This window comes from Microcaecilia unicolor, chromosome 1, assembly GCF_901765095.1.
Source record: "Microcaecilia unicolor chromosome 1, aMicUni1.1, whole genome shotgun sequence".
Lineage (NCBI taxonomy): Eukaryota > Metazoa > Chordata > Amphibia > Gymnophiona > Siphonopidae > Microcaecilia > Microcaecilia unicolor.
The window spans coordinates 399446321-399471954 of NC_044031.1; the positions used below are offsets into that span (position 1 = coordinate 399446321).

The following is a 25634-nucleotide window of genomic DNA, read 5'->3' on the forward strand; positions in this document are numbered from 1 at the left end:
CTGCTTTAATACCAAGTCCCAAAAAGCTGATTGATCAATGTTGCCTCTAGAAGAATAGCAAACTGACTGATTTGGGATGACCCTTAAATTCCCTCCATTGAATTCTAAAATAACAAGTATAGTGATCCAACCATAGAGATTGTTCCCAGAGAACATATGTCAACCTAATACAAGAAGTATCAGAAAAGGAAATCAGATCCAACTGATGACCTTTCTCGTGAGTTATAGAAATAGTAGGTATAGATCAACAAAGATAAAAATGAATACAATTAAATTATTTAATCATTAACTTTTTCCAAGTGCAAATTAACATCTCCTAGTAATAAATTGTAAGAATTAGAAACCGAGTTTTTGACAACAAAGTCACAAAAAAGAGGATATGCTTTAGACCTCCTATCAGGAGAACAATAACAGAATACAACCCAATGTATCTGTTAAGGTGGAATCTCTTATGTGACATGAAAAAATGTCAGAAGAATTAAATGAAATCAATTAAAATTACCTCTAATACTATTTTATACACTAAAGCAGTGGTTCCCAAACCTGGTCCTGGAGGCACCCCAACCAATCAGATTTTTAGGATATCCACAATGAATATTCATGAGAGAGATCTGCATAACAGAGAGGCAGTGCATGCACATTGCTCATAAATATTCATTGTGGATATCCTGAAAACCTGACTGGCTGGGGTGCCTCCTGGACCAGGTTTGGGAACCACTAAAGCGATTCTGACTCTCTTACCACATCTGGATAAAGATAGCAATTTATAGCCTGCTGGACAGATTTAATTAATCCATGGGTCAACTTCAGAGAAAAAACAGGTTTCAGTTAGACAACCAGGTTGACTATCACTAATCCAATCCCTGATTAGGCAGGTTTCGAATGGGGACAAATGATTAAGATCAGTTCTTTCATAATTAATATAATCAAGATTATATTATGTGCACTAAAACCAAAACCTCATTTTCTGAAACAGGTAGAACTCCTATTTCTAATGGTTGGCTTTAAAGATTCAATAGCGCATGATGACGGAGCGTAAGATAGTACAATATTCAAATGGTAAATCAAATTCCTACTGAAAAGGTCATGGTATCTGGGGAACTAGAGGTTGGTCAGCCAACCCCAAAGTATGACCATATAACATATTACAACTACTCAATAAGAAATAACTGAAAACAAAAACACCAGGCCATTATAAATTTTAAAAAACATTCAATTTAGAAAACAGAACTTACGCTACTCAAGATGCTGTGCTAGAGCTTGTACCTTAGGCGGCGTGCTGCTAGGTTCTGCGGTAAAAAGCCCGTGGTAACTGATGTATGCAGGGAGTAGGCAGAGCTTGCTCCCATGCCAGAGGTAGAAGTATTGCAAAGAGCTGATAGTATCGCTGGTAAAACAATGAAACAAGGTAGAGCTTGCTCCCACACCTAATCTAACAAACAGGATAGAAGCAATTCCACTGAAGGATGTCAGGGCAGTGTAGAACAGTTCATGGCTTTGATTTTAAAGAGCCTGTGGTGTCTGATGTATATGAGGAGTAGGTGGAGTTTGCTTCCACACCAGAGGCAGAGAGCAGATAGTATTGCTGGTAAAACAATCAAACAAGGTGGAGCTTGATCCCATGCCAAATCCAACAAACAGGATAACAGCAATTCCACTGGTCGATACAGTTTGTTCACATTACAGATCCTGTCAGATTATTATGTACCAGTGAACTCTGTTGCACTCTTATCATTGATCTGTGACAATGACATGATGAGACAGAGAGAAATCTAGTTATCAGTTCACTTTAAAGCGCCCCTTTGGAAAAAAATAATAGAATTACTAGGTAGCTAAATAGCTTTCTTAGACATAAATGTGTAACCAGCTGCCACACAATAGATGTTTTGGGAACTGAACAGCTTCACAGGACTTGGATGTCACTCATAACAGCTCTATTCACCCCAACTTTCTCTGACACCAAAAGACATGGATGCTGCAAGTTGGGGTGAGCAGAGCTATGACTGGTGGCTGGCTGTGCCCCAGAAGACTTTTTCACAGCTGTACCCCAGTCCTTATAAATTAAACTTCATAGTATTTTAGAAGCATTATTGGTCAAAACCTAGTTGCAAAATTTAGAAAGTAGGCAATTTTTTTTTTGCCTTAAATGTAAGTTATATAGAGGTGTATTTTCAAAGCACTTAAGACTTACAAAGTTACACAGTAACCTATGGAAATTTGTGAGTCTAAGTGCTTTGAAAATGAGCCCCACAGTAGCTCTGTGGTTCATGTGGTAAATGCTATACACTGCTATGGGGAAGGTCTCTGATTATGTCTGAGTATTCTCTCAAGGGTTGGGAGTTGTGGTCATCAGAAAGGGTAATGTAGTGACTGTATTCAGGGCCATTAACTGAAGGATTCTAGAAGGAGCCCAGCTGCATGGCTCTCAACCCAGAACCATGACCACAATGACCCAATTGGATGGGTTGAGATTGGGGTGGGGTCAGGGCTGGACTAACACTATAGGGGCCCTAGGCAAACATAAATTTGTGGGCCCCCCTACCAGGAACTCCATCCCCACCATCATTTCACCTCTCCTTTCTGCCTCGCCTCACCCCACGCGTGGAACAAACTTCCCGAGCCCATACGCCAGGCCCCCTCCCTGCCCATCTTCAAATCTCTGCTTAAAGCCCACCTCTTCAACGTCGCCTTCGGCACCTAACCTCTACCCAGGAAATCTAGACTGCCCAACTTGACATTTCGTTCTTTAGATTGTAAGCTCCTTTGAGCTGGGACCATCCTTCTTTGTTTATTTGTACAGCGCTGCATAACCCTAGTAGCGCTCTAGAAATGTTAAGTAGTAGTATCAGAGAAAAGTGCAGGCTGCAGCCTAACTGTGGTTATGATAGCAGTAATAGTTTATGAGTGACCATAGGGACTATGCAAGCATGTGCTTTGAATGGAAAGGCTTAATGGGTAGAGAAGAGCTGCCAAGTTACCCAGTTCCAAGAGGGAAATTCTGAGCCAGTCCTAGATTTCTTCCACCCTATCCTGGTACATTATGGGACCTGAAGTGCTGATTTCAATTAATGATATCAGAGACTACAAAAACACAGACTTGGGATATAAATTCAAAAACAGGACTGGACAAAAAGTCTCCCTCCTGGACTGGAACTGGTAACTTGGCAGCTCTGCAGTGGTGGGCTCAGAACCAGGGAAGCTGGGCAACTCTTATTCACTATTGCCTCCGATACAAACCAGAGATTCAAAAGATGGACTGCCAGAAAGACTGAGATTTAAGGGCAATGGGTCCATGATATAAATTTACAAAATTTTACATGTGAAAAAAGGTTCAAAAATGAAAAAAGCAAAATAAACTATAATGGAATTTAATAGTTAACAGGGTAAATTCCCTAGGCTGAAAACTTCCCTTCACTTAGTATGTGCACAGGTACATTTGTACCACTGAAGTTCCACATTCCCACCTAAATTTTCAAAGGGAAGCTTCAATTCTATGAGACTGTACTCACCAGGATACACAGAAACAACCACAAGTACTTGACATGCATTTTTATCTCTCTGTCCTGCTGCTCATGTCATGTGCTCATTCAGGCAGTGCCCCCGCCTCCCATCAGGTCTGCCCACCATCATGTAAAATTCTGGCATTTACTGCCTGTTCTTTTCCTCAGCATACAGAAAGACCCTTCACACTTTTCCCTCCTTTTTAACAATATCCCATCCCCAAGAACACTCCAAAGACCCTGTGCAGAGCTCAGCTTCCTCTACAGCTCAGCCCCTCCCTTCCTGTGACTATTAGAGGCTTCCCATTGGCTGGATTCTACACTGTTCTGCACTGGAACAGGAAGCGGAGCAGTGGTGAGTAAGTCATGGGCTAAACTCTGAAAAATATCCACACACTTAGCCATCCTTCTGGTTTAGCATGCTGAAAACAAATCCAGACAATTGGAAACCCTAGCCTCTTGAATCCTGAGAACATCTGACACTGCCCCTTAAACCTTTGGGCCCAAGGCACTTGCCTAGTTTGCCTAAGCCTTAATCTCTCTGTGTGAGGTATAAAATAGGAGAAAGAATTCCATGAAGATGCTAGATTTCAGATTCTAGCCAGGCTTTTGAATGAACTGGAATTAGGAAGGAGCATGAAGAAAGTGCTGGATCAGTTCCACTTTTCTCCACAGGTAAGCTGATTTTAACACAGTAACGTGAAAGCAGTCTTAAAAGAGCCACAAGTTGATTGTATCTCTAGAAGTAAATCTTTAATGGCTGGTTAATCATGGTATCATTACATTTTTATTGCAATCAAGTGCTCATGGAAGCACTTTTAAAAATGCAAGGTGTACAAAGATTAAATTAAGACATGTAAATTGACTAAATATTTGGTTCTCGTATATAAATAAAGGTCATAACCACACATTCTGTTGACATGTAATACTGTTATAATACAACAGTTAAACTGGTGAGTCTATGACTGAAGTCGGTTTGTAGTTAACAGGAAACAAAATTGAAAAGACCATGTTAAAACATAACTACTGGGATTGACAGGCTGAGGGGGCAAAAGGGATTGTAAATAGCAACAAACATTTTCACTCAGCTCCTGAGTATTTCAAGTTTTACAGAACACATTTAGAAAGATGGATTCCTTCTGACAGCACTATCTTTTGTAAACTGTCAGATGCTTACGCATGTTGCACAGTACAGACTGACCAGTGTGCTAAATGGGAGAACGGGAACTTGTCCAGCTTAGAACTTTACCTCACACACATGCTAAAAACACATACATACACCTCCTACATCCCTCTCCCCTTCACAAAAGGTAAGGGGTGTGGTATTTTTGTTTTTGTTCTATTAAAATGATTATTTGGTTTGTTTTTGGCTCTTTCCCAATTTGACTTATACAAATTATGTTGAAAGGGAAAATGGCTCCTATTAATTCAAGTTACTGGGACTTTTAATGTCAAATTCAAACTGTGTGAAATTATAAGAACTATTATTCTGTGTGCTGCTAGATCAAAACAATTTTGTGCCCTTGGTTGTTTTTTTTTAATTTTTATAAGAGGTTGAAAATGGGGAAGTAAATTCTTCCTAACACTGGGAAGTTTCAAAAAAAAAAAAAAAAAAAAAGGAAAGAAATTAAAAAAACAACCCAAAACAAAAAACAAAACACACGTTTCATCATGCTGTAAACTAGGAAGCAGCCATAAAGTGACAGAAGAAACCTGTCCCCAGTACATAACTAATCATTAAAATAAAAATCCAAATTCAAAATCAGCAGAGATGATTTCCCAGGTCTGGCTCTATGCTGAACACATGCCCCATGCTGAGCTCTTCCTCTGTGCATAGTTAGTGCAGATAGTCTTCCACGGTGGCGAATGCACAGGAGCCAACTCCTGATCGGGCCATAAGTCCTAGACATTGCATGGCCTGCCCCATGGCCAGGGCGAGGGGTGGTTGCTTTGGCAGATTGTGGGTCTCTGGAGGGGGGGAGGGGGAGGGAGCAAAAAAAACAGAAAGCCACAATAAGTTGAACAGCATTATGGTTTAAAAAAATACAAAAAAAGGTAAAACAAAAATAACCCCAAACCACTACTATATCATTGCCTGAAACCAAAAGTGCTGTAGGTTAACTTGATGCAAAACAAAGAAAATGAGAAATTTAGAGGTGTATTTTCAAAGCGCTTAGACTTACAAAGTTACACAGAGGGGCATAATCAAACGGCGCCAGAGAAATCGATTGCCGGCGATCTATTTTGGCGGCGCCGCAACAGCTGGCCGGAACTGTATTATCGAAAAAGATGGCCGGCCAACTTTTGTTTTGATAATACGGTTGGGCCGGCCAAATGCCACAGATCGCTGGGTTTGAGATGGCCGACTTTGTTTTTCAGCGATAATGGAAGCTGGAACCGGCCATCTCAAACCCGGTCAAATCCAAGGCATTTGGCCGTGAGAGGGGCTAGCATTCGTACTGCACTGGTACTTCTGGATGTTTAGATCTTGCTGATCAGTTATGTTATGACTTACTTGTTCAGGAGTGCTGTATTTTGTGATACTGTTTTGAGAAATGTTCAAGAAAGACTTCATACAAATGAAAAAAAGTCCCTGCTGTGCATTTTCCCTTGATGGCCGTCCCTGATGTGCACTTCCCTTAATAGCCGTCTTTCTCTCTGAAAGTGCAGTTCTCTTAATGGCCATCTTTCTCCCTGAACAGGGAAATCAAAAGTTTTTGCACACTGCTTTTTTTGTAGTAACAGTGGGATTTGAACCAGCCACCTCTGCATTACAAGACCAGTGATGTAACCACTTGGCCACAGCTCCACTTACTTGGGTGTCCCTCCCTTTTGATTATACCCCTCCAGGTCTCTCTCAGCCACTCACAGACAGCTTAACGCACTGTGATTGGCTGAGAGAGACCTGAAGGGGTATAATCAAAAGGGAGGGACAACCAAGTAAGTGGAGCTGTGGCCAAGTGGTTACATCACTGGTCTTGTAATGCAGAGGTGGCTGGTTCAAATCCCACTGTTACTACTAAAAAAAACTGTGAGCAAAAACGGTTTTGATTTCCATGTTTGGAGAGAAAGACGGCTATTAAGGGAAGTGCACATCAGGGACGGCCATCAAGGGAAAATGCACAGCAGGGACTTTTTTTTAATTTGTATGAAGTCTTTCTTGAACATTTCTCAAAACAGTATCACAAAATACAGCACTTCAGAACAAGTAAGTCATAACATAACTGATCAGCAAGATCCTTTTTTTTTTTTTACGAGCTGGCCGACTGGCTTCCCCTCCTAGGAAGGAAATGTTTTAAAGCTTTTTTTTTTTTTGGGTGGGAGGGGGTTGGTGACCACTGGAGGAGTATGGGGAGGTCATCCCCGATTCCTTCCGGTGGTCATCTGGTCAGTTTGGGCATCTTTTGAGACTTGGTCGTGAAAATAAATAGACCAAGTAAAACCGGCCAAATGCTCGTCATCGCAGGTTTTCTTTTTTCCATTATCAGCTGAAGCCGGCCACCTCGTAAGCACGCCCACATCCCGCCTTCACTACCCTGCCGACACGCCCCCTTGAAGTTTAGCCGCTTCCGCGACGGAATGCCGGCGAGTGTGTCCAAAAATCGGCTTTCAATTATACCGATTTGGCCGGTTTTAGGAGATGGCCGGCCATCTCCCGATTTGTGTCGGAAGATCGCCGGCGATCTCTTTTGAAAACAAGCCTGATAGTAACCTATGAAACTTTGAAAGTCTAAGTGCTTTGAAAATGAGCCCCTTAATGAACTTATCAAAAATCATCAATACTATATCAAATTAGATTTTTTTTTTTTTTTTTACTTGAGGCCTTTCAGAAGTTACAACAGGTTGGTATTCAAGATGATCTTACAGCAGTGTACTGAAATATGTCTCTCGTTTCATGCAAAAATTACACATACTATTCAACTCTTGCTTTTAGGAAACGATATGCTATGCAAGGGACCATTCTTAAAACTTATCTTTGCTGGCTGAAGGACGTTAAGCTTATGCCTGGATCAGATCATCATCTAATTAAATATGTGCTGCAAACCATCCTGACTCTTATAGACCAATTTCGCTATTGAATGCCAAGATCAAGATTTTGCCAAGATTCTGGTGAATCTAAGAAAAATTCTGGCATCTTTGGAACAGTGTAGCGGGACCGCTTTCCCTCCATCCTGATTAGTTTTGATGTGGAGAAGGCCCTTGACTGGGTGCACTGGGATTTTATTTATGCTACTTTAGATTGTTATGGATTCTCAGGGCGATTTGTGTCTGCAGTAAAGGCTTTATATAGTCTTCCCCCTATGCAAAAATCCTAGTTAAATGGCATGGAATCAGGAATTATTGCCATACGAGGCACGACACAGGGCTGTCCCCTTTTGCTCCTGTTATTTATTTTAACCTTGGACCCATTGCTTCACGACCTTCATGGTCTCCAGATTTAAAGGGGTACGGATAGGACTATGCAGCTTTAAGGTGGCTGCTTTTGCGGACGACATACTGGTTTCACCTTACTAACCATGAACGTTCCTTAAGACACCTTGCTAGAAACGTTTAATGAATATGGGCATTATGCAGGTTTTTGTCTGAATCTGGCCAAATCGGAGGCTCTTCCATCCTCCGCACAGGTGCACCAGGCTTGGGGTCCAAATTTGCCACTTAGGACACCTCCTTTAAATATCTAGGCATTCAATCGGCAATGGATATGTCATCTCTATAGGCGCTGAATGTTCCTAGGATGTTGGGGGAAACCAAAAGGTGTTTGGAGGGGTGGAGAGACCTGCCTTTCTCTGTTTGAGAGAATAAGCTTGATATGTATAGTCATACTCCTTCAAATGATCCCCCTTCACCTTCTGGAAAGAGACATGAGAAAATTAAACCAGTTTTTTTTTTTTTTTACAAATTTTGTTGGGTCAATAAGTAACTCAAATTTCATTTGTTAGTGGGCAATTGGGGTCAAGGGGTGTTAGGGCTACCTAATTTATGTTTATACAAATCAGGCCTATTTGTTATGACACTTGGGACTGGGTTCTTCCAGAGATCTAATTTTACCCCAACAGAGCTGGAACAGGCTTATTATGCACCCTATAAACTTACTCTCCTTACTGCATAATTCTAGTGTTCAAATTCTGCCTCTTCCTCCGACCTCTGCGAGAGGTATGGAAATCCTATGTCAGAGGTCTGGGGAGGGGGTGGGGATTTTGTTACTGATCAGATTACACTGAGCGGTAATGTGGCATTTTAACCCCGCTTGGATAGTAACAACTTTGTGGCCTGGCAACAGAAGGGGTTATATCTGCTTGAACACATCATAGACAGGGAAGGAGGTATTATTTCGATTGATGAGACTCAACAGAAGATCAGAGTGGATTGGGGACATAGGTTTGCCTATAGCCAGATCAAACACTATATTACATCCCTAGACGGTGACCAGCTCAAATTACACATGGGTGTGAGGATTAGAGATTTTTTTAAACGCATTTTATTTATTTGTTGCATTTGTATCCCACATTTTCCCACCTATTTGCAGGCTCAATGTGGCTTACATAGTACCGTGATGGCGATCGCCAATTCCGGTAAGAGAAATACAGAGTGGTCAAGTGTTAATGATCATAGATGACAGAGTATATAAGGAGAGAGAGTTAAGTTTTGTCCAGTTTTGATAGTAGTTTCGATTGTGTTGGAGGGTTCAGGTGTTTAGGTTAGATCATTCTAGTATGCCTTTGTGAATAGGTTGGTTTTTAGCAATTTCCGGAAGTTTGTTAGGGCGTGCATTGTTTTCATGACATTTGGAAGTGCATTCCATATTTGCATGCTTATGTAAGTGAAGCTGGATGCATATGTTGTTTTGTATTTTAGTCCTTTGCAGCTGGGGTAGTGGAGATTTAGATATGTGCGTGCAGACCTTTTTGTGTTTCTGGTTGGTAGGTCTATAAGGTCTGCCATGTAGACTGGTGCCTCGCCGTGAATGATTTTATGAACCAGGGTGCAGATTTTGAAAGCAATTCGCTCTTTGATTGGGAGCCAATGTAGTTTTTTTTTCATAAGGGCTTGGCACTTTCATATTTCGTTTTGCCAAACATGAGTCTGGCAGCGGTGTTTTGGGCAGTTTGGAGTTTCTTTATGATTTGCTGTTTGCATCCAGCATAAATTCCATTGCAGTAGTCTAGGTGACTCAGAACCACTGACTGTACCATGCTGCAGAATATTTCCCTTGGGAAGAAAGGTTTTACTCACTTAAGTTTCCACATTGAGTGAAACATTTTCTTTGTTGTATTTTTTGCTTGGCTCTCTAGCGTGAGATTTCGAGAATTTTCAGGCTATCTGAAACAGGAAGGGTGTAGTCTGGGGTGTTTATATGTGTGGGTTTTTCGTGTTGTGTGGTGATGAGAGGATGAGGCAGTGTGTTTTTTCTGCATTGAGTTTTAATTGAGATGTATCCGCCCATGAGTTCATGATTTGGAGGCTAAGTTTGATTTCGTTTGTGATTTCTGTTAGGTCACATTTAAACGGGATGTATATTGTGACATCATCTGCGTAGATGTAGCGGTTGAGTCCTTGGATGGATAAGGATTTGGCTAGTGGGGTCATCATTAGGTTGAAAAGGGTCGATGATAGCGGTGGTTCTTGGGGTACTCCACATTCTGGTTTCCATGGTAGTGATGTTTTCGAGTTTGCTATCACTTGGTATGTTCTTGTGGTTAGGAAGCCATTGATCCAACTGAGTTTGCTTCCACTGATCCCGAAGTATTCTAGTATGTTTAGTAGTATTTTTTATTTTTATTTTCATGAAGTCTTTATTAAAAAGAGGTATGTTTAGTAGTATTTTATGGTTAACCATGTCGAACGCACTCGACATGTCAAATTGAAGGAGAAGTACACTTTTGCCATTTGCAATTTCTTGTTTGAATTTGGTTAGGAGAGTGATTAGTACTGTTTCGGTGCTGTGGTTTGAGCGGAATCCTGATTGTGATTTGTGTAATATTGAGAATTTGTTCAGGTAGTCAGTAAGTTGCTTGGTTACCATGCTTTCCAGTAGTTTGATTATACCAGAGGGATTGATGCTACCAGGCGGTAGTTGGTAATATCATTTGCTTTTTTTCTTTGAGTCTTTAGGTATTGGGGTGAGTAGTATATTGGCTTTGTCCTTAGGAAAGAGTCCATGTTGTAGCAAGTAGTTTAGGTGTGAGGTGAGGTCTGCTATGAAGCGTTGTGGGGCGGATTTTACTAGGTTGTTGGGACATATGTCCAGTTTACAGTGGGATTTGGTGAATCTGTTAATAGCTTGGGTGACTGTTTCAGCGTTGAGGAGTGCAAAGTTTGTCCAGATTCGGTCTGCTGGGTACTCACCTAGGACTGGGTGCAGACAGTCAGTGAATTTTTCGATGCCACTGGTGTTCAGTGGTAGCGTATTGCGTAGGTTTACAATTTTCTCGTTAAGTATTTGGCAAGTTTGTCTGCCGATGGGGTGTCTGTGTTGGTTGTTTTTTTTCTCGCTGGGCAATTTGAAGGTCTGATGCTAATGTAGGGTGAAACCGACCCAGACTATCTGAAGAATCCACCGGTCAGAGGTTACGAGGGGTCACTTTTCCTAGAAAAAGCTCAGCCTCCCCCTACAAGTAGGCTGCCCAGAATGGCTACCGTGACGGCGGCTACACTCTGCTGAAGCCAGTTAAAGCTCGTCCTCTGTTTTGACCGGGGAGATGGCTGGGCCTTAGGTGCACTACAAGAATGAGTGCACCGAGGCTGGCAAGAAGGAGCGCTATGCCTCTGCAAGTAGTAGGGAGCCTTCTTAGTCTTGTCCAAAAACCTGCTGGATGAGGAGGGTGCAGAAGGCGCCCATCGGGAAAGAGTGATTGAGTATTAGTATGTTTTTTTGATGAGGTTCGTGACCCACCTTCTTTCTAAAACGGTTATCCCCACTGCAAGTGGCATCGTAGACCTCTGCTGGACTGCCGGGTCCCAGTCAGAGACACGCAGCCATGAGAGTAGTCATACTTTGGGCAGAGATCCTGGAAGCCACATCAAAAAAGTGTCATTCTGCCTCTGGTCAGTAACTTACGACATGCCTTCTGCTGCTTGGCCAACTGGCAAAGTGATTCGGCCCGCTCCAGTGGTAGAGGAACACCAAATTAGTCATACTGCACACTAAGTTCCACATAGAGGCCTGATACATCTTCCACCTGAAAGAGTCCACGGTTCGAGCTTCTCTGCCTGGGGGCGCCAAGGCAAAGTCTCTAACTCCTGGCCTTTTTGAACGTGGATTCCACCACCAAGGAGTGATGAGGCAACTGAGGCCTATCAAAACCAGGTGAACTCTGAATCTGATACATGGTGTCAATTTTCTTTGGGAGGATAGGGACCAAAAGATGGGACTCCCAGTTCTTCACTTGAACATCTCAGGATCTTGTGAACTGGGACTGCCACAGCCTCTTTAGGAGAATCATTGTCCAGGACCTCGAACATCTCAGCCCTGGGCTTGTCCTCTGTCTCCAACTGAATTGGAATGTCAGCTGCCACTTCCCTGACAAAAGCGAGGAAGGAAAGGCCCTCAGGTGAAGACTTCCTTCCTTCGTCTGGAGGGGAGGGGTCAGATAGGATACCATAGAACCCATCCTCCAGGTACCACCTAGGATCCTCATCAGATGTCCATGAGGTCTCCTCATCGGTGTCAGCAAAGAACTCCTCATGGGAGGACTGAGACTAAGCCTGCCTCGAGAAAGAAACCATGTCCCTGTTTGGAAAGGAATCGTGGTGCAGGCTCCACCCTTGACTCCAGCGAAGCTTCCTCCACAGGTTGCCAGCATAGTGGCTGTTGACACCAGAACCACACACGGCACTGATGTAGGAAACCTCACTGCAGAACAGTAAAACAGATTTTGTGCTGCTTATCCTAGAAACATGACACGACTGAATGGTCCCTAGTGCTTCAAGAGTTGATTGGCCACTGTTGGAAACAGGATACTGGGCTTGATGGTCCTTCGGTCTGTCAGAAGATGACAACCAAAACTAAACTAACTGACCAATAGGTAGAGCAGAGGTTGCAGTGTCAACAGAACAAAACCATTACCCCACTGATACTTGAATTTTGTGTGTTTTCCCAAACCGATTTTTCTCTTTCAGCAAAATGATAAAGCAACTTAAGTCCCTTATGCCAGCACTGATGAAAACAAAGCAGAGACTCATTTTTCTGACTTAACATTTCCTGTGCTCCACCTTAAATTTCCTGGGAGTGTGGAGCTGTAAGAATTAAGGGATGTACAGTGGTGGAAATAAGTATTTGATCCCTTGCTGATTTTGTAAGTTTGCCCACTGACAAAGACATGAGCAGCCCATAATTGAAGGGTAGGTTATTGGTAACAGTGAGAGATAGCACATCACAAATTAAATCCGGAAAATCACATTGTGGAAAGTATATGAATTTATTTGCATTCTGCAGAGGGAAATAAGTATTTGATCCCCCACCAACCAGTAAGAGATCTGGCCCCTACAGACCAGGTAGATGCTCCAAATCAACTCGTTACCTGCATGACAGACAGCTGTCGGCAATGGTCACCTGTATGAAAGACACCTGTCCACAGACTCAGTGAATCAGTCAGACTCTAACCTCTACAAAATGGCCAAGAGCAAGGAGCTGTCTAAGGATGTCAGGGACAAGATCATACACCTGCACAAGGCTGGAATGGGCTACAAAACCATCAGTAAGACGCTGGGTGAGAAGGAGACAACTGTTGGTGCCATAGTAAGAAAATGGAAGAAGTACAAAATGACTGTCAATCGACAAAGATCTGGGGCTCCACGCAAAATCTCACCTCGTGGGGTATCCTTGATCATGAGGAAGGTTAGAAATCAGCCTACAACTACAAGGGGGGAACTTGTCAATGATCTCAAGGCAGCTGGGACCACTGTCACCACGAAAACCATTGGTAACACATTACGACATAACGGATTGCAATCCTGCAGTGCCCGCAAGGTCCCCCTGCTCCGGAAGGCACATGTGACGGCCCGTCTGAAGTTTGCCAGTGAACACCTGGATGATGCCGAGAGTGATTGGGAGAAGGTGCTGTGGTCAGATGAGACAAAAATTGAGCTCTTTGGCATGAACTCAACTCGCCGTGTTTGGAGGAAGAGAAATGCTGCCTATGACCCAAAGAACACCGTCCCCACTGTCAAGCATGGAGGTGGAAATGTTATGTTTTGGGGGTGTTTCTCTGCTAAGGGCACAGGACTACTTCACCGCATCAATGGGAGAATGGATGGGGCCATGTACCGTACAATTCTGAGTGACAACCTCCTTCCCTCCGCCAGGGCCTTAAAAATGGGTCGTGGCTGGGTCTTCCAGCACGACAATGACCCAAAACATACAGCCAAGGCAACAAAGGAGTGGCTCAGGAAGAAGCACATTAGGGTCATGGAGTGGCCTAGCCAGTCACCAGACCTTAATCCCATTGAAAACTTATGGAGGGAGCTGAAGCTGCGAGTTGCCAAGCGACAGCCCAGAACTCTTAATGATTTAGAGATGATCTGCAAAGAGGAGTGGACCAAAATTCCTCCTGACAAGTGTGCAAACCTCATCATCAACTACAGAAGACGTCTGACCGCTGTGCTTGCCAACAAGGGTTTTGCCACTAAGTATTAGGTCTTGTTTGCCAGAGGGATTAAATACTTATTTCCCTCTGCAGAATGCAAATAAATTCATATACTTTCCACAATGTGATTTTCCGGATTTAATTTGTGATGTGCTATCTCTCACTGTTACCAATAACCTACCCTTCAATTATGGGCTGCTCATGTCTTTGTCAGTGGGCAAACTTACAAAATCAGCAAGGGATCAAATACTTATTTCCACCACTGTATGTGCCTGCTTACTATAATAGACACCCATTCTTGCAAGGTTATATTTTGAAATAATAAATTAATTAAGACTTGCTTCACCAATTTGTTTTTGAAGTTCTTTCCTTGTATAGGTTTTCAGGTTATCTAGTACCCATTTCTAACAGGATGTTACTGAATTCTATTATTCTGTCTCACTGTATTTCCAGTTTTGTCACAGTATAAGCTATCACAAGAACAAAATATAAGAAAACCAATGGACTGCATAAGGGGCTTATAGCCCATTTAGTTATGCTTTAACAAATGAGAGATCTGTTTGACACAAAATATTTTTATTATTTTGACTTATAAACCACTTGTCCCTGAAACATGCTCAAACAACAGAATAATCCATTTGTGTATCTAGAAGGTAAACTACAAAACAGATGAAGATGTGATTATGTGTGGCCCGATGAAAGGAGAGTTTAATTCTACTTTCATTTAATTTCAATATATTCCATCATCTTTATAACACCATGCTTTCCAAGGCAGATAACAACAACAGTTAAGATGAACCCATCAGGAAACAGGACATCCTCACTGAAATTTGGCCATCTGTATTGTATACAGTGTATTTATTTAGTTTTTAGTGTAGAAAAATGAGCACAAAATACAGAGTCTAAAATTGCTGTTTCCTACCAGCTATAATAATTTTTTTAAAGCTGTTTTAGTGATATTCAATTGTTATTTCATGATATTTATATCTACACTAGTAAAAAAGGCCCGTTTCTCAAACAAATGAAACGGGCACTAACAACCTGTGGTTGGAGTTCTATACTGTGCTGTCACTGTATCCGTTCTTTTTGCTTTATTTTGTGCTGTGTCACGGGGTTTTTTTTCTTTTTTTGCAGATTTGCAACTCTTTTCCGTTTGAAATCCGTTATATTTTGTGTAGTTGTTCTTCATTGTTTGTCTGTCATTTGTGCAAGTCTTTGCCGTTCTAAATCTTTTTGTCTGTCTGGTTGTTAGTCTCTGTTTCTCTGTTATTTGTTTAATTCTTTCCCGTTCTAAATATGCTCTCCTTTTTCTCTTTGTTCATCTGTCATTTTTTCAAATCTTTTGTGTTGTATAGCAGTGCGCCTTGTTCTTTGTGTTTGTCTCTGTTCGTCTGTCATGTCAGCAATTCTGTGCCTTTCTAAATCTGCGTTTCTTTATCTGTTACTTGCACTTTCCTCATTAGTCATCTTTTGTATCCTGGACCTTTTTCCTTGCAGTGGCTTGTTGACTTTCACGTGCCTTTTCGTCTTCACTCAGAGCTGCACGCCTTTTTCGTTGTGCTTCAGCTCTTTTCCGTTTACCTTCAGCCTGTTCCTCAGCAGTTAGTGTTCTTTTTTGAGTCATGTGATGTGCACCACGTTGGAGTGTCTCTCTGCTTGTTGGTTGTGAGCTACAGTAAGTTGGAGTGTGCCTCTGCTTCTCCTCTGTGCCCCGCCCTCCCCTCCATGTGCTGCAATTCTTCCCTCCCTTCTCATCCCCTCTGATGCAATCCATGTGCAGCGATGATATAGTGCACTGGGTTGAAGACCACACAAGTCCCTTTGTCATATGTCAGAATGACTTTCCCGTTCTATTTAAGGTACAGAGACATTCTAGGAGACTGCATGTTACCATAATCCTTGGGAAGAGGCGCAGGTGCAGAATGGTGAACCACAGGCTTCTTCCTTCTCTCCAAGAGTGGGCTGTGAAATTCCAAAGGCTGTCGATCCTCCTCTCTCTCTCACACACACACTCTCTCTCACACACACTCACACCCAGGCAAATCACAGGATATGGATGGCATGGGACGCAAGGGGAGGGGAGGACATAGGAGAATCGGTGCACATCATGTAGAGGCCACAATTGCTGGAGACGGAAGGGAGGGAAGGGTATAGGACAATCGCTGCACATGGTTTGCACTGGAGGGGATGAGAGGGGAGGGGAAAACTGCAGCACATGGAGGGGAGGGCGGGGCACAGAGGAGAAACAGAGACACACTTCAACGTACTGTAGCTCACAAACAACAAGCAGACACACACTCCAACATGGTGCACATCACATGACTCGAAAAAGAACACTAACTGCTGAGGAGCAGGCTGAAGGTAAACGGAAACACTGACCTCCCATTTACATTATGCCGAAAACAATTTCCTGTGAAATTGGCTTTTGCAATGACAATTAACAAGTCACAAGGACAAATATTTGAAAAAGTTGGCATTTTCCTCCAAGAACCAGTGTTTACACATGGGCAACTGTATGTAGCATTTTCACGAGTTCGAAACTCGAGTTCGAAACTCTTCTGATGCAATTGTAAAAGTCATAGATGGTCCTGAACAAGGAAAGCTTTTCCTTCATTGTAACAAAGTTTTCACTAAAAATATTGTTTATAAAGAAATCTTGAAAATGTAAACAACCATTATATTTCTAATAAAACTTTTTCAATTTCTGCATACTCTATCTTTTTAAAAATACTATAAATAAAAATCACAACAAGAGACAAAAAAAAAAAAAAAAATACATAGAGAAAACAATCCGCATCTCATACCCCTGGAGCATATCACTCATTATACACCCTTCCGAATTATTCCTTATCATCACAGCACATTTCTCCTAACAGTTCCCTTAAAAACAATCGCCATTACATGATTACCTTGCTAGCGCCCGTTTCATTTGTTTGAGAAACGGGCCTTTTTTACTAGTACAATTAGTGAGGGGGTGTCTATTAAAATAAGGACAAAAAATCCCCAGGTAGTGCAAATGAATAATCCCAGCACTGGTTTCGATTGAACTGGAACTAAAAGGAACATTTATAGGCCAAAATAAATACTAAGTCCTTGAATTTGAACAATGTGAATGTTAAAAGCACCACTTTGCAACCTTACCTAGTATTGCACTATTAAGAGCCGAGCACACGGGTTCCCTCTGTATTGGGTCAAGCTGGTATCCAACGGGACTGTTCCAAGGATCTGAGTAAGCCAGTAAACTAAATGCATCCTAGGGTTGGGGAAAAACACAAGTACACAGTTTACAAGTTAGTAGACTGTGCTGCCATGAAAGTGGCCAACAAGAAGAAAGCAAAAACAACCAGAAATATAGTTGAAAAGTGACAAAACGGCACATATGCTCTATCTCCATTTGCAAATTCACGTGTGTCTGTTTGGGGACTGGGTCTGAAGAGACATAGAAAAATGTGTCTCATAATGACAGGGGCTATATAAGGCATGTACGTTTTTGTGTATATGTGTGACTCTGTCTTTTGTTTCAAATTTATTAGTTTACAGCATCTCCAACAAGCAAATTACTCGTAACAGCTATATCATGACCTCCACCATAATGCTATATGCTGATTTGCTAAACTGGTTTATTATTTTGTAATTTACCCTAAAACCAATTGGTACTGGCATACAACGAGTCCAAATTAACATACTAACATTAATAAATAGCAAAGAATAAGGATGCATGTGTGCATTGCATTCTTACATATGTAAAGGGTTGTCCACCATCATCACTGTACCTTCTATAGCTAAACTCATCTAGAGCAGGGGTTTACAACCCAGTCTAGTCAGGTTTTCAGGATATCCATAATGAATATTCATGAGAAAGACTTGCACGCAATGGAGGTAGTGCATGTAAATCTCTCTCATGCATATTCATTGTGGGTACTCTGAAAACATGACTGGCTGGGTGTGTCCAAGGACTGGGTTGAGAACCCCTTATCTAGAGCATACATACTGATAAAAGGGGGCTCATACTGTCAGAAGACCCCAATCATTCCTTTAACACACTGGTTCCCAAACCTGATCCTGGAGGCACCCCAGCCAGTCAGGTTTTTGGGGTATTCACAATGAATATTCATGGGAAAGATTTGCATGCAGTGGGAGGCAGTACATGCAAATATCTCTCATGAATATTCATTGTGAATATCCCAAAAAACCTAACTGGCTGGGGTGACTCCAGGACCAGGTTTGGGAACCACTGCTTTAACGTACAAGTAAGCTTACGGAAACACACTCTTTCACCAGCTTTCATTGATGACTCCAACACAGATGGTCCCGCCTCTCCTTTCCATGCACTTGTCGTCATCACCATTCTAGCCACTAACAGCACTTAGCCATTAACTGCCCCACCCTCTGTATTCTGGGTAAAGTGCAATCCTAAGCAAAACAGAGCTGAGGGCTCACAGGGCAGTCAACACCCAGGATATCCATTACCTGAGATGCCACCCCTTCCAAACTCTTTGTACCACTCAGGCAATTTTTTTCCCATCTGTAATGGGATTGGCAATCTGATCTCTTCCAGTACTCTGCTGATCCTTCACCTCATTTTAGAAAAGAGGTTTGAGGTTATGTACATCTTGTAAATTAATTTGCATTGAGTCTGCCTAGTGGCAGAAGAGATCAAGCACCACACTTATATACAAGAGCCCATTATCCCTCTCCTAAATGGTGTGGTAACCATTCATTCCACATCTTGCATGGCAGGGGAGGGAGTACTCCTAGTATACAGATGAATTAAACCTCTCCAATAGTGCTATTACTTGAGCCAAACATATCTAAAAATAGTTTGATGACAAAAAAATGCAAAGGTTGGCTGTTGTGATTTATAAAGGTTTTGGGCTCTTTTTTGTGTGCTTTTATCAGCTGCTACCATTATTATAAATGATTTTTGGCCTTATCGGTTTTATGTATTTGGATTTAGCGCACATGTTTTTTTTTTCCCCTAGCAGTACAAGTACACTTGGTATTCCCTGTCCCTGGAAAGCTTACAATCTAAGTTTGTACCTGAGGCCATGAAGGATTAACCTCCCCCCCCCCCCCCCCCCCCCCGATTTTCTAATCTTGCATGTGCAGGTTATAGCTTACTGATAGTTATGCATGTTAACTTAATTGCTTAATTAGGTGTGAAATGACAACCAATAATTGGCCCTAATTTGCTGTTACACACGTAACTACACTTACGTGATATTCTATAATGGGAAAAGGAAAGGGCAAGGGGATGGGATTTGATATACTGACTTTCTGTGGTTACAATCTAAGCGGTTTACGTATTATATACAGGTACTTAGTTTGTACCTGAGGCAATGGAGGGTTAAGCGACTTGCCCGGAGTTACAAGGAGATGCAGTGAGAATCAAACCCAGCTCCTTTTATTCTTAGGCCGCTGCACTAACCATTAGCTACTCCTCTATAAAGACAAGTAAGCTGTGCACATACACTTCAGGCACCTAACTTTCAGCAACCTGTACATAATTACCCCTTAAGTGACTTGCCTAAGATCACAAGCATCAGCAGAGGGATTTGAACGGGGCATTTGCTGGTTGTCAACCTGGTGCTCAAACCACTAGGCTACTCCTAGTTTGTTGAGAATTGTAATTTGGGTTGAACATTTAATGTTCACATAGAGCTCTCAACTGGATAGACAGTCTGCAAACAGAACAAACCAAAAGCTTGGCATTAGTCCTGTGTGTGTCATTTCATTATGAAAAATTGTTAGAACTTGCAGCAGTTGACTAGATGATGGCATGTTGATAAAGGAAATACCCAGTGGTGTGCTGGAGCCGGCTCGCACGAGCCGGTTGTTAACTTTGCTCGGCTCTTGCGAGCCGGTTGTTGAATTGCGTGAGCCGGCTCTCTTCCTCTCTCCCAATCCGGTCCCTTACGTCAGCGACTTCACGGATTCTTCGGGGTCGCTGCAAGCGCTGACTCTCCCACGCTGGCGCTGCAGGTTCGCATTTTAAAAATGGCCGCCGAGACTTCCAGAGGTGGCCTCGCGAGACTTCTGCCGAAGTCTTGGAGGCCGCCCTTGTAAGTCTCGGTGGCCATTTTGAATCACGAACCTGCAGCGCCAGCGGGGGAGAGTCAGCGCTTGCAGCGACCCCGAAGAATTCGTGACGTCGCTGACGTAAGGGACCGGATCCAAAGGGAGGGAGTTGAATTCGCCGAACTCGGGAGGGGGTGGCAGGGGAGAGAAGGGAGTCGCTGGGCATTTGTGAATGGAGGGGAGGGGAGAGAAGGGTCGCTATAGGTGCATGCAGGGCAGGGGAGAGGAGGGTCACTGCTGGACATAGGTGGATGGAGGGCAGGGGAGAGGAGGGTCACTGCTGGACATGGGTGCATGCAGGGCAGGGGACAGGAGGATCGCTGGGTATAGGTGCATGCAGGGCAGGGCAGGGGACAGGAGGGTCACTGGACATGGGTGGATGGAGGGCAGGGGAGAGGAGGGTCACTGCTGGACATGGGTACATGCAGGGCAAGGGACAGGAGGGTCACTGGACATGGGTGGATGGAGGGGAGGGGAGAGAGAAGAAATGCTGGACATGGATGGAGGGGAGAGAAGAGTGAGGAAGGAGATGAGATGAGGGAAAAGGAAGAGGAGAAAAACTGCACATGGATGAAGAAAATAGGCAGAAGCTGAGGACCAGAAATGAAGAAGAAAGGAAGAAAGAAAGAAAGAAATGGAAAGGAAGCCCTGGAAACGGAGTTAAGAGGACAGATAGCAGCAGAATCGGATACTGGGCCAGCATGATCAGAAAAACATTCACCAGACAACAAAGGTAGAAAAAAAATCATTTTATTTTCATTATAGTGTTTGGAATATGTTCACTTTGAAAATCAGGTGCTCAACATTAAAAGTTTATATTTACTTATTTATGGCATTTTATCGTACATTAAACATGAATTAGATTGGAACCTGGGATCATTTAAATTTTTTTTCCTGGAGAGAGTAATGCATTGCCCCCCCCCCCCTGGCTATAGCCAGCTCTGCAATTTTTGGGGGGGGGGGGGCGCAGAGGTGGACCGGGGAGAGAGCCTGTTAAAAATTTACCAACACACCACTGGAAATACCCCAGAAAAAAAGTGTCTATTCAGGCAGGAACTGGGACCATGAGTCATCTCAATGTTTTCTGCTGACAAAGGGGCTCATTTTCAAAGCACTTAGGCTTACAAACTTCCATAGTAACCTCTGGAACTTTGTAAGTCTAAGTGCTTTGAAAATACGCCTCAAACTCTCCTCTGTGCAGGGCCTTTAGCTCCTCTGAGAACCTGTGTTAAGATAATAAAACCAGGGGACATCTTCCAAACCAAGAACTGAATTATAGGCCTCTAACAATGGATTTGGATTTTGTAATTCATTACCTTTCAAACTCAAGGTGTATTATTTCCCTGTTCCAGGGGCTTATAATCTAAGTGTGCACCCGAGGCAATGAAGGGTAAAGTGACTTAGGTCAGGAGAAGCAGGATTTGAAGCCTGGCTTCCCTGGTTATCAACCTGCTATTCTTCCACTCCACTCTCTACACCACCAAAATTGCACTTAGACTGAAAAATTAACAGTCCTATATATAATACATAAACCATGCTATCTGTGTCAATGTGCACAGAATCTACTGAGGTACTGGAAAAGGCTGAACCAACTATACCAATTCTTCCAGAGAAATATCCAGTATGCTGGGGAGGGGAGGAGTATATGCTGGGCAAGCAAAGGTTGCTCCATGTGTTGCTGCCTGATTTTCTTTTCCATGTATATCACTCCGAGTACTCTGGAACTACAGCAAGTCACAAATTTTAGAAACAAAATAATTCAGGGGCTTCCTTTTTAAGGCCTTTTGTAAGACTCCCAGGTGAGGACAATGGAAATGACCACAGCTCCTGAAGGGTTTGGTGGATACTGCTTGATCTGGGGTCCCAAGATTTATCTCCTCTCCCAGAGGTGCGACATATAGTACAACTCACTTCCTTATCACATCCTAGTGCTCATCTAAGTGAAGCAGTAACATACCTTGAGCATTTTTTTGTTAGATGTGTTTTTGCCACATTCTCTTCGTAGTTGCTCACTCATAGCCTGTAGCTCTCTGCCAAAATGGATCATTCTTTCCATGGCCGCCTGGCTTCCTCCGCACAGCTGACGCCTCAGTTGTCCTGAGTCCACTTCTGTAGGAATGATGGTGACACGTTACAAAAACACAATGTCCATGAAATCTGAAGCGCACCAAAAGATACGGCGCTGCCAATAATATCACACTACCCTAGGGTTTCTCAGTAAAGCAGGGAAAGGGAACGGAAGGGATTTTAGATTTAGCAAATACTATTTTTCAGTTGTAGCTCAAGGTGAGTTACATACAGGTATGTTACATACTTGTCCTTGGAGAGCTCACAATCTAAGGGGCCAATTCAGAAACTTTGTGCAACAGCTTTTCGTTAACATTTAGCATATGGCTTCCTAATGCAAGGAAGTTTTGCTCCTCAATGCAAATCAACCCTGTCTTGCACTAAATATCGGAACCCGGAGTTGCATGAACCTACATCTGTGCATGTGCTGGAATACTAGTCTGTGTACAGAATGTGTGCAATACTAATATTTATGTGCAGGACAGTATTCCAGCAATGTGCAGATATACAGTATATGCCTGCAACTCGGGTGCAGGTACAATTTCCTGTGCGCAGACCTCTCTTTTCATACAGTTGGGCGCTTATGTTCTGTGTACCTGCCTACCTCACACATGCACTAGAAAAGTTGTAGATCGTTATGATTACAGTGAAGGGAAGAAACTGGCATGAAATTCTCCTAAGTGCTACCACAGACGTTCAGAGCTAACCTTTTATGTCTCCTCAGACCTGGCGATAAAGCCCCAGCACTGTGCTATGCCTTTTGGCTTTCTGTGCACCTCTCTACATCTCTGCCAAATAGTCCAAAACCTCATTATCATGGATTTAAAAGTGCTGTGTTAGGGTTTGTGCAAAACCCATTTTTTTGACTGGTGCACAGAGCCTACAGTACTTTTCTGCATTAGCCCATAAGTTTGTACATGAGGCAATGGAGCAGCAGTGGGATTTCAATGGTGCTTCCTTGGTTCTCAGTCCACTGCTCCAACCACTAGGCTACGCCACTACTCCAAAAGGAGTAAGGGGAAGGATTCCTTTATATTTTTCATTCAAACACAAGAAATCACTTGCACTTAATGGACAATTTAACCTCACTCCAGGTGCACTGATGGAAATCAATGTTATGGGACAAACAAATGATTATTAAATCCACTAGTGTCTCAAGAAGATTTCTGAATGGTGTATTAAGTTGTCTATTACACCACCCCTCTTCCCTTGTGCTCTTCCCCACTGAAGTCTCAGCAGCCACAAAATTAAATTATTTAAAGAGCTGAAACATGTTCTAACATCTCCAACAGGAACATTTAAAAGTTTGTCTCTCATCCTAAGACATGAATGTGTCAAGTCTGTCTGCTGGGACTCTGCATACTGCATTTTCTTATTAAGCTGGAGGCTCACACAAAGTCACCCGCCAGCCTGAAGCCAGGGGCTCGCATATAGATTTACATTTTAGATTTAATTACTTGCCATTTCCAAATCCAAGCCCAATGTGAATTACATTCAAGTGGCTGAGGTAGTGGAAGGTAAAACAACATGCCTAAAGTCACAAGGGGGCCCATGCAGAAAACCTTACAGTAGAACCCACACTCTACTGCGAAATTACTGCACCCTCCCCCACGGCATGGAATAATCAATGAGCATGCAAATTACTGTCACAATAAAACTGCAGCAATAATCCAGAGCTCAAGCAGTAACTGGTGCAGGCATTGACAGGAAGGGTGACACTGAAGAAAAAAAAAAAGAAGAAACTGCTGGCACCCCAATCCAGCTTTCTGCAGGGCCCCTTATCAGTCTAGCTCCCTCCCACTCCTTGACCCCACATCCCTCAACAGTCAAATTCTGGTGGACTAGTGGGGCCCCCACCCCTGCCCCAACATCAAAACAAAAATCCCTGGTGGACTAATGGGCCCCCTCCCTCCCCCCACCCTAACCCACCTACCCCCGACTGTAAAAGAAATGTCCTGGTATCTGATGGAACTGCCTAATCCATTTTCTAAGACCTCTGGACTCCCCCCCCCCCCCCCAGATGCCTTCAGGTAAGGCAAGAATGATGCCTGCCCACCCACTCACTCCTGCTTTCAGCACCATCATCTTCAAAATGATGGCGCGATACATGGTAGGCCAGCCCTGCCCAGTGCATTCCAAGATGCACCGCATGGGCAGGGTGCCACCATTTTGAATATGATGGCACTAGAGGCAGGAGTGCGTGGACATTGCTCCTGCCTTTAGATAGCTGGGGGGGGGGGGGGGGGGGGGTCCACAGGAGACACTAGATACCAGGGAGGTTTCTTTTACATCTGGGGGTGGGCGAGTGGATCAGGGTGGGGGGTGGCCCACTGGACCACCAGGTAATTTGTATTTTATTGCTGGGGGGGGGGGGGAGGAAGAGTCAGATCAGTGAGGCTGTTAGATTTGGGACCAGTGCAGAAAGCAATCTGGGGCAGGTGGTCGAGTTGTAGTGCGAGACGGGGGGTGCTGCAACTAACCTTTCTACACTGCCTCAAACCTGGCAAAAAGTTTCCCATGCAGAACACGCAGGAAAAACAGGTTTTTTTTTTCCCTGAACAGCTGTATGATAGTTATGAGCACATTAAAATGCATTCTAATGTGGTCTGCGGTAAGGGTTTCTGTGCAAGTTGGCACCTGCAATGAAACTTGTCCTGCATTGCTTGGCCAGTAAAACTCGCAGTTTAACCATGTTAAAGCCACAGTAATGCTTTCTGTATGGGCCCCAAGGAGCATTAAGTAAGATGCACAAGATTTAAACCTTAGCTTTTCTGATTTTCAGTCTGTTGCTCCTCCTCCATTCCCAGTAGCTGAGGCTCCAACCCACACTATGTAATTTCAACTTTTAATTTCATTTATTTCTCTGTACATTCTCAGCCTGCTGCACTAGTACTGGCTATCAGAAGCCGCTTCCATGTTATCAACAGCTGACACCAACAGCTAAATGAACTCTGGCAGTTATCTGCTTCATGCAGCTCCTAACATTTCTTGGTTTATTCTCAGATAGTCATTTCATCTTGCAAACTTTAGGGAGCAAGAGAGGAATCCAGTTCTCTTTTTACTCAGATAACAGAGTGCACCTTTTATTTACATATCTGGCACTGTTCACTCTGTTATCCTCCAGAACTCTCACTGTGAGCCTGTATTCCTATCAGAACTGCTGAGCTCCCACTCTCACTGTAAGTCTGCACTTACTTTAGAATTGTTAAGCTCCCACTTTTACAGCAGTCTACACATTTATTAGAACTGCTGAGCTCCCATTTTTACAGTATTCTACACTCTTATTAGAGCTGCTGAGCTCCAACCTTTATTGTAGCCTGCTCTTCAGCCATCATCTTTCACAAATGCAGTAAATTATCTGCATTTATTAAATAAAAGAAACTTCAGATAAGAAAGAGCCTTC

General features: G+C 43.1%; 1 protein-coding gene across 1 annotated transcript in view; it reads right to left on the bottom strand.

Annotated features, from left to right (window-relative positions):
- Window positions 1-4859: 4859 nt before the first annotated feature.
- LOC115475454 (ran-binding protein 9) overlaps window positions 4860-25634 on the bottom strand; it is a 208617-nt gene continuing 187842 nt past the window's right edge. Inside the window, exons 12-14 of the mRNA XM_030211186.1 lie at window positions 22122-22273; window positions 17228-17339; window positions 4860-5468 (exon numbers count right to left, since the gene is read on the bottom strand). Coding sequence (XP_030067046.1) covers window positions 5338-5468; window positions 17228-17339; window positions 22122-22273 — 395 coding nt within the window. The 3' untranslated portion in view covers window positions 4860-5337. The remainder of the gene's footprint in view (window positions 5469-17227; window positions 17340-22121; window positions 22274-25634) is intronic.